The sequence below is a fragment of the Rutilus rutilus genome, assembly GCF_951802725.1.
Source record: "Rutilus rutilus genome assembly, chromosome: 18".
In the NCBI taxonomy this organism is placed as follows: Eukaryota; Metazoa; Chordata; class Actinopteri; order Cypriniformes; family Leuciscidae; genus Rutilus; species Rutilus rutilus.
In genome coordinates, this window is record NC_140231.1 from 907,100 (window position 1) to 916,391 (window position 9,292).

General features: G+C 38.2%; 1 protein-coding gene across 1 annotated transcript; it reads right to left on the bottom strand.

The window, feature by feature from the left end:
• Positions 1 to 1,035: 1,035 nt before the first annotated feature.
• Positions 1,036 to 8,199, bottom strand: LOC311276855 (uncharacterized protein). Its single transcript, XM_084386813.1, has 3 exons — positions 6,960 to 8,199; positions 5,440 to 5,613; positions 1,036 to 3,909 (listed from the first exon to the last, which is right to left on the bottom strand). The coding sequence occupies exons 1-3, from the start codon at positions 7,283 to 7,285 to the stop codon at positions 3,897 to 3,899; spliced, it is 513 nt and encodes a 170-aa protein (XP_084242939.1). The 5' UTR covers positions 7,286 to 8,199; the 3' UTR covers positions 1,036 to 3,896.
• Positions 8,200 to 9,292: the final 1,093 nt, after the last annotated feature.

Genomic DNA, 9,292 nt, shown 5'->3' on the forward strand with positions numbered 1-9,292 from the left:
GAGTAACAGATTACAGACATCGAGAAATGACCTGCAAGAAATAACCTGTTCTTTTAAAAATATTATCAAGCCAATTCATCATAAATAAAGACCCGGACTTTAAAGGCACAATATGTAAGATTTTGGATTAAAATATCCCAAAACCACTAGAACATTGTTATATATTTTGTTGACTTGTGTACTTACTTGCCCAGATGTTTCCAAGAATGTTTAAATCCAGTCATACCTGCGTTACCCTCGATTTTTTATTTATTTAGTAGAAACCATGGATACACCAAAGACGCTTTAAATATGTTTTATTAGACAAGGGAACAACTGTTTGGATTATTAGTTATTTATAGACAGAAAATGAATAATTAGTATATATCTCAACACTGTTAGTCTTATTGTTCAAATAACTCAAATAAGTTTTCTTGATTTTCTGTGAGTACCATGTTTTTACCATGCCTCTCAGAAAAACACTCTTTTGTCAAGTGACTAACATGGTATAAGCTTTATTCAGATGCAGCTTTATTTTTACCATCATATAATGTTTTATAATTATTTGCATGCCATTTAGCAACACAAGCCATCCAGCATTTATTAAAATGATATTCTAATATCACTTATATGCAGTGTGCAACAAGTGTCTCATAGCAGCCGCCGAGCGAACGCACAGAGTAATGTTATAAAACCATTTTTAACAGACAAATGTAAATGATAAAACAGTGCTGTGTTACTCCACATATACTTAATAATACCTAACGAATGCTTAATATACAACATAATACATAATAACCGTTGGTCAGAGGACCAGGAGAGTAGGGAATAATAAGATCACTGATGTACTGGGGGGCAAGGCCTGATAGGGCCTTGTAGACAAACAAGAGAACTTTAAAATCAATCCTGAATTTAACAGGAAGCCAATGTAAGGATTGCAGTACAGGGATAACATGGTCTCTCTTTCTCACCCCCATTAAAAGCCTTGCTGCTGCATTTTGCACTAACTGTAAGTGGACTAGCATTGTCACAAGATGCACACAAAAAAGGTAAGATCCATGTGCAGTTTAATGGGGTAATCATAAACAAGCCAGGCAACGGGTCAAAATACATACAAAGACAATCCAAAAACAAGAAACAAAACAAGAATAGAACTCAGGAGTGCAAACTGACATCAAACAAGGACTCCATGACAATAACTGAAACAGACAGAGTATAAATAGACAGATACAAACAATGTGAGTGGGAACAGCTGAGTGCAATGATCAGTGATGAGTTCAGACAAAGGATTATGGGAAATGCAGTTCATGATGTGGTGGTGACGGTATGGGGAAGAGACCTCTAGTGGACACCCAGGGTACACACACCAGACACTGTGACAAGCATAGTCTGGGGGAGACCAATATATAGAGAATTACAATAATCAACCTTTGATGAGATAAAAGAGTGAACCACAATTTCCAAATCCTTATTGGATAGAAAATGCTTTATTTTAACAATTGATATCAGGTTAAAAAAGCTACCTTTAAGAACGGCACCAATCTGTTTCTTAAAATTTAGTGATGAGTCCATAATTACCCCTAAACTCTTTACATGATCTTCAATCTTTATGGACAAGGGACCTAAATGGGAAGGAAGGTAAGTGAGATGGGAGAACCTACAATCAAAACCTCAGTTTTACTATCATTTAATTGGAGAAAGTTGCTAGAAAGCCAAAGTTTAATGTCACTGTTACATTCCTGTACTCTGTCTAGCGAGAGGGTTTTATCTAAAACTGGAGATCGTCGGCATAACAGTGGTATGCAATACCATACTTCCGAAAAATAGAGCTTAGAGGAAGCATATACAGAGAGAACAGCAACGGTCCCAAAATGGCCCCCTGAGGAACACCACAAACTAAAAGGGCCAATGTGGAAGAGAAGTCTCCCAGATTCACAGCAACTGTCCTGTCTTTTAAATATGAGGCAAACCACTGAAGGGCTGTACCCTGGACACCAATCCAACACTCCAGACGGTTGAGAAGAATCTCATGGTCAATCGTATCGAAGGCAGCGCTTAGATCTAATAAAACTAGAACAACATGTGATCCTGAGTCCAGCGATAATAATATATCATTAGTGACCTTGAGAAATGCAGATTCTGTGCTATGACAGGGCCTAAAGCCCGACTGGAATGTGTCTAAAATATCCAAAGTAATCAAATGAGAATATAGCTGTGAATAGACCACTTGCTCTAGAATCTTGGAGATGAAAGGCAGTTTAGAAATAGGTCTATAGTTGTTATATACTGATCCAAATTAGTTTTTTTTTTTAACAAGGGATGAAGAATTGCATGTTTGAAACTATTTGGTACTACTCCATTCATCAAGGAGCTGTTAATTATAGCTGTTAGGCTAGAACTCACAGAATGAAAAACATCTTTAAAAAGATGAGTAGGGAGAATATCCAGTCTGCAGCTACCTCCATTCATTTTCAAGACAATATCTGCCAGCTGTGCCGATGAAACTGGTTCAAAGTCAGTGAAAAAGTTAGACGGCACAGCATTAATTGATGAATGGGAATGTACAGTAAAGGTACAATTTCACTTCTGATCTTCTCAATTTTTTGAGTAAAAAATAATAAAAACTCTTCACAAGTCTCTTGTGTGGCATCTCTCATTGCATTCCTTGAGGGGTTTAAAATAGAATAAATTATGTCAAACATTACTTTTGGCCGATTTGCATTATCTGAGATTACCTTAGAGAAAAATTTATTTTTTTCCCTCCTTTACTACCTTCTGATAGTTAGCCAGGGACTCTTTAACATCTCAGACGAAATCTGAAGTTTATCTCTCTTCCACTTCCGTTCAGCCTTTCTGCACTCTTGTCTAAGAGAGCGGGTAACATTGCTTAGCCAAGGTTGAGATGTTCCCTTATGTTTCTTTAATTTAAGAGGGGCAACACAATAGGCAAGAATACATGATTTAGTTAAAGCCTCAACCAGCAATTCAGTGTCCTCTCTACTTAAGACTTTGTCTGTAACATGTGATAAATAAAATTCAGAAAAAAGGTATGCAGTTGAAGAATTAATGGACCTAGCATAATGTAAAGACTGAGAAGAAGTTGGATGGATATAAGAACAAACAGCATCGAGTACCACTAAATAATGGTCGGAAATACCTACGTCTGAAACCACCAAATTAGATACAGAGATACCAAATGATAACACAAGATCTAGTGTATGACCTTTCTTATGAGTAGAACCAGTAACAATGTTGTGTGAAATTAAAAGACTCAATAATAGAAAGAAATTCATTAACCAATGGCTTTGATGGGCAGCATAAATGAACATTAAAATCCCCCAGGACCAAAAGTTTATAGTTTATCACAGCGAGACACCAATGTAGAGAGAAAATCAGAAAAATCCTGGATGAAATCCTTATTCAGTTTAGATATATACCAAAAGCACAGAAAAAAGAATCAAGAGTATCAATCTTTAGTAACTGTACCTCGAAGCTCGAATAGGTTTCTGTGGATAGCAATCTGCATTTAAAAGTGTCTCGGAAAACATTGGCAACACCACCTCCTCGTCCTGCGGTCCGAAGGGAATTCAAAGCAGAATTCAGGCAGACGCGGCAGGGGTGTTATGTTGGGATGAAATCTATTTTAATGTAAACAGAAGATACACAGATTCTCACAAAAAACTAGAAATATTATCCTGTAAAATGGGGCAGCAGTATAAATGTCAGTTCTGAAGAAGAAACCAAAGTTTTCCATGTTTGACTCTGGATGAAGGATTGGATCATTCTGGAAAGTTACACAAACACACATGTGTGTGTGATGATCACTATGGGTTTGTGTGTGTTGATTCTGTTGAATGTGATGTGTCTGTAGCGGCTCTTTATTCTCCATCAGCTGATCCAGAGAAGGTCAGAATCATTCACCAAGCAACCCTGTCAGTAAAACACAGACAGTCAAATTATCCACTGTAGAACAACTAAAACAAAGTATTTTCACTATTAGTCAGAGATAATAAAATAACCCTGTGATGTACAATTTTTTAAATATCTTTTAACCATTCAGATTTTGATTTTGCATCTAAACCACCATGAATGATGACCCTTGACCCTTATCCATAATCCTGTATGACTGTCCTCTTTCTGTCATTGGGTCAGTTTTATTTATGACAACAAATAAATAGTAATAAATATTTGCTAGTATCTTCTATTGCAAATGATATTCAAAATAATGCAATTTTCATCATTCTGATTATCCGCTATAAGAAGTGTGGTTATTTTTACCACCATTATTCTCATACCCCAATGCACAGCACAAATGTTACTGGCCACTGTTTTAATCTACTTAAGTAAAATGCAAAACACATTTCTATGGACGTATTGGATGGTTATTCTGCGCTGTGATGAACATCAAACTGTGATAGCAATGCCGCTTCAGACGGGGTTTCCTACACTGCCACTGTGTTCTTCACACTGTCTCTGGATGAAGATAAGCAGCAGACACTGGTGGCAGCGAGTTCAGCGATTCAGAGTGGAGGGAAAACTTCAGAATAATGTCACGGACCTCATTCATGGAGTTGTGTGAACAACACACGTCATATCCGTGTACGTACCAGCATGTGGATTTTGGTCAGAGCGGAATAGTTTAAAGGGAGAGTTCATCCAAAAATGAAAATGAAGAATAAAGAAGTCAGTAAATGATGACTTAATTCAAATTTTTGGGTGAACTATCCCTTAAGGTGTTTACATGCCTGTTTTTTGCAATTAAAATCAACACACGGCACATATTTTACTAAGATTATGGTTACTTCAATTATGAGCTTAATTGAATCAATTTGATTGAAGTATTATGTTTACATGACTAAATCTCATTACAATCGTATTATGAGAGTTCATGTAAACGTAGTCAATAATACAAGTGATATATTGTATTGTTCTGACATAAAAAGAAACATTAAAGTCCAACTGAAATCAAAATTGACCCTATTTACTTTGTTAGCGCATATTACTAGTCTTGTGTTGAAAAATTTATCCGTGCAAGTTAATACACAGAAAAAAATTGTTTGCCATCGTAATCTTTAATCAAAGTCTGAAAAGTTACTTCCGGTCTGGAATGGCGTTCCTTCTCTGATGATGTAGGTTTGACGGCTTGGGTTGGGAAACGCTTAACCACTCCCCTCAAACCGTTAGTCTGCTATGAGAGGGAGAGGAGGAGCGCTAGAGTAAAACCCTGCCCTCTGTTCAATAATCCGTTTCACTGGGAAATACGTCACAACACTGGAGAAAAGTCGTTTGCAACTTCCGGTTCACGCAGACTTTAATATACTTAATTTTAACTATAAATGGAATCAAATTCTAATTAAACATGTTTATAGTGCGTAAATATTACCAAAAAAGTAACCTCAGAAGAAGAAACTATATTAATTTACAATTAAAATTCAAACATTTTTAGTCATCACTACTCACCGAAGCGTGTACGGTTTGCAGTGATGATCCTTCAATCGATCAGAGAGCTCCGTCACATCTGATGCTCTTAGTTCATTTCGAGACAGAATCAGTTCTCTCAGGTGTGAGGGGTTTGATCTCAGAGCTGAAGCCAGATCAGCACAACCTTCATCTGCAACACCACAACCACTCAACCTGTAGAGAACAATGACACTCTTCAGTCTCTCAGTTCAGGATCTACAGATCAGATAAGCAGGAACTTCACAATCAGAAACAGAGACTTAATCCAAGGCATGATTGACAGGTTCAGTCTTAGGTTCAGACGTGCTTCTACATGCTGCTTCAGGGGGTTCATTTCAATATCAGAAAAAATGTCACAATCATTTAAAGGGGTGGTATAATGCCCCTTTTTACAAGATGTAAAATAAGTCTCTGATGTCCTCAGAGTGTGTATGTTTTTTTTTTAGCTCAAAATACCCCACAAATCATTTTTATAGCATGTTTACATTGTCCCTTTTTGAGGGTGAGCTAAAATGCATTGTTATGTGTGTGTCCCTTTAAATGTAAATGAGCTGCCGCTCCCAGCACACAGGGCGGAGCTTCAACAGCTTGTGTATAAGCAGCTCTGATTACCTCACACAGAAACACACTGAAAATTTAAAAAACGTATAGCCTTTTATGTTCAAACCGGAGTCGGACAGAGATGGAAAGACTCAAGAAGAATTGAGAAAATGTAGAATGCAACAGGACATTTCTGAATGATTAGTTGGTGAATTTATGTAGCTGATGTGGATTTAACTGTCTTCTAGTCATTGAACTGTTCTAAGATGCCTACAGAGTGGCATGCTATTGCTTTGTGTTACGTACTGTATTGCAATAAATGTGAAAAGACAGATCCAACAGCTTGAGCAGACTTCCAAATGTGCTCTACTTCAACAACTCTTACTCCTCTAATGGCGTTGCGTGTTCCCGGGGGTGGGGTTTGTGTAACTTTTAGGGTTTGTGATGTCACTAACCCGGGGAGGAAGCTCGAGTACTCCCCATCAGTCTTTTGTTGTAGTCCTTAATAAAGCGATTCCTTTAAAAGAAAATATCTCGCTTTGCTATGAACTTTGTTCAACTTTGCAAATTTGCAGATGTTTAGAAAAGTGAAATCATAATCAACCACCCCTTTAACTCATGTTTGAAGTTAAAATATGTCACTTTTGAAAGAATTTAATGAAGTTTTCTTACAGCACACTTTGTCAGTCTTTTACGCTTTTGTGTTAATTTTGTTTTACTGTTTTGTAATTTTCAATATTCACATTGGGAGGAATATGGAGGATGTTGATAGTTGTGTAACGGTACATGTATTCATCCGGAACCGTATGGTACGGACGTCACGGTTCAGTGCATGCAGTCGAACAACGAATACATTCAGTCTGTCACGTTTAGTGTCTGTGTTCATGTTGTATTTGCCTGTGGCAATGTGACAGAATGGACATCTTATGGATCTAGCAGCAGTAAAAATGGACTTTCCTGGCCATGACCTGACTGATTACCTCATCAGGGTCCTCAGCATCACCTCCGCATCAACGTCACCCCAGTGATGGCTCCAGCCCCTGACCAGCGTCTCGCCGAAACCACCACGGCAGAGAGATCGTCTCTGGCCAAGATGGCCGCCGCCACACCGGAGAGATCGTCTCCGGGAAAGATGGTCGCCACCACGCCTGAGAGTTCGTCTCCGGCCAAAATGGCCGCCCCCACACTTGAGAGTTTGTCTCCGGTCAAGATGGCCGCCGCCACGCCTAAGAGATCGTCTCCAGCAAAGATGACCACCGCCACACCTGAGAGTTGGTATCTGGCCAAGATGGCCACTGCTACGCATGATAGTTCGTCTCCGATCAAGATGGCCGCCGCCACGCCGCCAGAGCCCTCGGACAAAATGCCCACCGCCACGCCACCAGAACCATCTGACAACATGCCTGCCGCTGAGCCAGAGACTGTTCACGTCAGTCCTGCCGAGCCTGAGCTTCACGTCAGTCCTGCCGAGCCTGAGCTTCACGTCAGTCCTGTCGAGCCTGAGTCTGTTCCTGAGTCTGAGCCGAAACCTGTTCCTGAGTCTAAGCCGTAACCTGTTCCTGAGTCTTCTCCTGTCCTTAAACCCATAGCACCACCCAATAACTTTTTGGGGGGAGGGGCTATGGGTCCCCGGCCGTAGTGGCCAAGCCTGGCCCTGATGCGAAGGCCACGAACGCCGATCTCCCCGGGACCCCTGAACTGTTGGTCCCACCCTGAATGGGGGAATCCACCCTGGCCCCCTGAACGGTGGAATCCGCTCTGCATCTTATGTAAATTAAATACACTGGGGCTAACAGGATAATTAACAAGGTGATTGACAGGACACAGGTGAAAGACATGACTAATTAGAACATAGGAGAAACTAATTAACAGGACTAAACCAAAAGCACAAAAGACAGGGGAAAACTAGATAATATAACTAAACCAAAACACAGAAACGTGACACTGACATACAAAAACATTTCATATCATTTGTGATTTTCTTAATTATGTTAATGGGGACAAAATAATCTGTTTTATGAGATGGCTGACCTGTCAATGCACTTTATAGGAACATGTTTTTGATCAATCTGCCCAGTATTGTTAAAAACTATGAATTTTGCTTGAATTTAGGTTACTATACATCACAGTATGACATTTTAAAAACATTTAAAAACCACACATAAAATTTTTAAATAATGTAACCAAAATTTCATAAACAGTTTATGTATTTGAGTTCACAAAAATAATTATATCAAACTCTAACTTTGTTTCTTGATTTTGTAAATTAACAATAACACTAAAGTCTCTTATTCACATCTATTTTCCATAATAATTCTACCGATTATTATTTTTTATTTTTTTACATCTTATTACTTAAATTAAGATAAATACTCCAAAAATGTATAACAAAGCAGTCGGATGAGGTAATGTTAAAAGTTCACAATGGTATGTTCAACAATGTAATAACATTTCTGCAACACTGTGAAAATAGAGTTATGTTTAAAAAAACAAACAAAAAAACATTAGCATTAACATTAGGGTTAACCCTTTAATGTTCTGCTCAACCATTTGGTAGATCACTTTTTGAGTCGCTATATCTTATTGAAAAATGTGTGGAACTGAACTCAAGCTGATTGGGTCATCTCTACAACTTGGTTGAGGTATGCTATGCTTCAAACATCCACTAGAAGTCACTCTATTTTTTGACAGTAGAACTTTTCACTCATCCTGCTGCTAGCAAGTTTAAAATTGAAAAATCACCTCTGACATGTGGACTATTTTTGGCTGGACTTTCAAAGGTGAGTTAGTTTTGTCAACATTTTATATCATCTAACACGTTACTTAACAGAATTATGTAAATTGATGCAAAACAGAAACATCTTATAATGGTCAAATAAAAATTTTTTAAAACATGCTTGACCATACGGTTGAGTTGGCACTCCATGGTAAACCTTGGCATGGAATGACAGCTCAACCGCATGGTAACAGTTTGGTGAAGTTATGCTAATTTTATTAAAATGCACTATTTTCCATGGAATAAAAACACTGCTTTTCATGCATTGTTATCAATATGTTACAGTTATAGTGTTATTATACTTAAATGGTTTCATATGTATGATTTTTGTAACATGCTGACATTTATATGTAATGGTGCATCATTTCCTTATTCCTGCCTTGTATTTCTGTGTTTTAGAAGCAAAAGATGGATGCTAAATCATTTTATGGTTCAAGGCCACGGACTTTTCTGGCCCTTGTACCCCCTGATGCTGTCAAGACACCCTTCCAGTACTTCAAAAGGCTCTTCACTGATGAGATGATTCAACATATTACT